The following is a 1,073-nucleotide window of genomic DNA, read 5'->3' as shown; positions in this document are numbered from 1 at the left end:
GTGTGGTCTGGTTGCACCCGGCTGCCTCGCTGGGCCTCAGTTCTTAGAAGGTGGAGCTTGGAGTTAGGCTGGCTGTTGAAGTCACCTGTGAGGCTGCAGGCAGAAGCTCGGCTTCCACAACACCAGGTAGACCCTGGGCGTGGACCTCTGTGTTCAGTTGGGGGGGTGTCCAGGCAAAGGGCATGCACACCTGTTGAGAGCTAGGTTGGGTAGACAAGGTGTGATGTCACGTGGTTATGAATGAACTAATGGATGAGTGAAGGGTGCTCTGGGGTTCCATACTGTGTCGGTTATATCTCATAACTTTACACATAATGGAGAACTCTACAGCCGCTTAGCTAAGGATTCCTAGTTGTGCAGCTGGGAGGGCTTGGTCCGGGGACCTAGTTCTCCGGTGGTTTCCCTGTCATCGACAAGTGGGGAGAAGGGCACTTGTCTCTTGCAGGAATCCAGTCCGCGTTGGAGAGTGTCTAAACAGGAGCCACTACTCTAAGCCAGTGGTTCTCACCCTCCTAATGACGCGGCCTTTTAATGCAGTTCCTCATCTTGTGGGGACCCCCAACCAGAAAATTATTTTTATTGCTACTTCATCACTGTCATTTTGCTACTGTGATGTATCGGGCGACCCCTGTGAAAGGGTCGTTCGACCCCCAAAGGGGTCTAAACCTTCTGGGTGAGCTGAAGCACTCCAGAAGATGGACAGGCAGGTGCCAGTCTTGCTCCCCTCCCCGGCTTCTCTGGTTGCCAACTCCGTATTCCTCGGAGATGCCTCACCCCCTTCCACTGTTTCTGTACCAGGTTGTAGACGCTTCCAAGGTCGTGGTGGTGGGAGGTGGAGCCAACCATTCATGAGCCCTGATTTGCATTCGTGTTCATTTCCAGCTGTCAGAAATGACAGGAACAAGAAGAAGAAGGAGCCTTCGAAGCAGGAATGCCCGGAAAGCTACGAGATGACCGCGGAGCTGGACGATCTCACAGAGACCATCCGGAAAGCTCACCAGGAGACCTTCCCCTCGCTCTGCCAGCTGGGGAAGTACACCACGGTAAGAGGTGCTGCCGCCCACGCACAGCAG

At 54.3% G+C, this 1,073-nt stretch overlaps 1 protein-coding gene across 3 annotated transcripts in view; it reads left to right on the top strand.

Annotated features, from left to right (window-relative positions):
- Positions 1–1,073, top strand: part of RARB (retinoic acid receptor beta) — a 196,010-nt gene that overhangs the window by 169,601 nt on the left and 25,336 nt on the right. For all 3 annotated transcript variants that reach the window (XM_004704030.2, XM_004704029.2, XM_045297578.1), the window contains one exon: positions 883–1,043. In XM_004704030.2, coding sequence (XP_004704087.1) covers positions 883–1,043 — 161 coding nt within the window. The remainder of the gene's footprint in view (positions 1–882; positions 1,044–1,073) is intronic.

The sequence above is a fragment of the Echinops telfairi genome, unplaced genomic scaffold (assembly GCF_000313985.2).
Source record: "Echinops telfairi isolate 266 unplaced genomic scaffold, ASM31398v2 ScPeMD7_7420;HRSCAF=8458, whole genome shotgun sequence".
Lineage (NCBI taxonomy): Eukaryota > Metazoa > Chordata > Mammalia > Afrosoricida > Tenrecidae > Echinops > Echinops telfairi.
The sequence above is the reverse complement of the archived record's forward strand: the minus strand, read 5'-3'. Positions and strand labels throughout refer to the sequence as shown.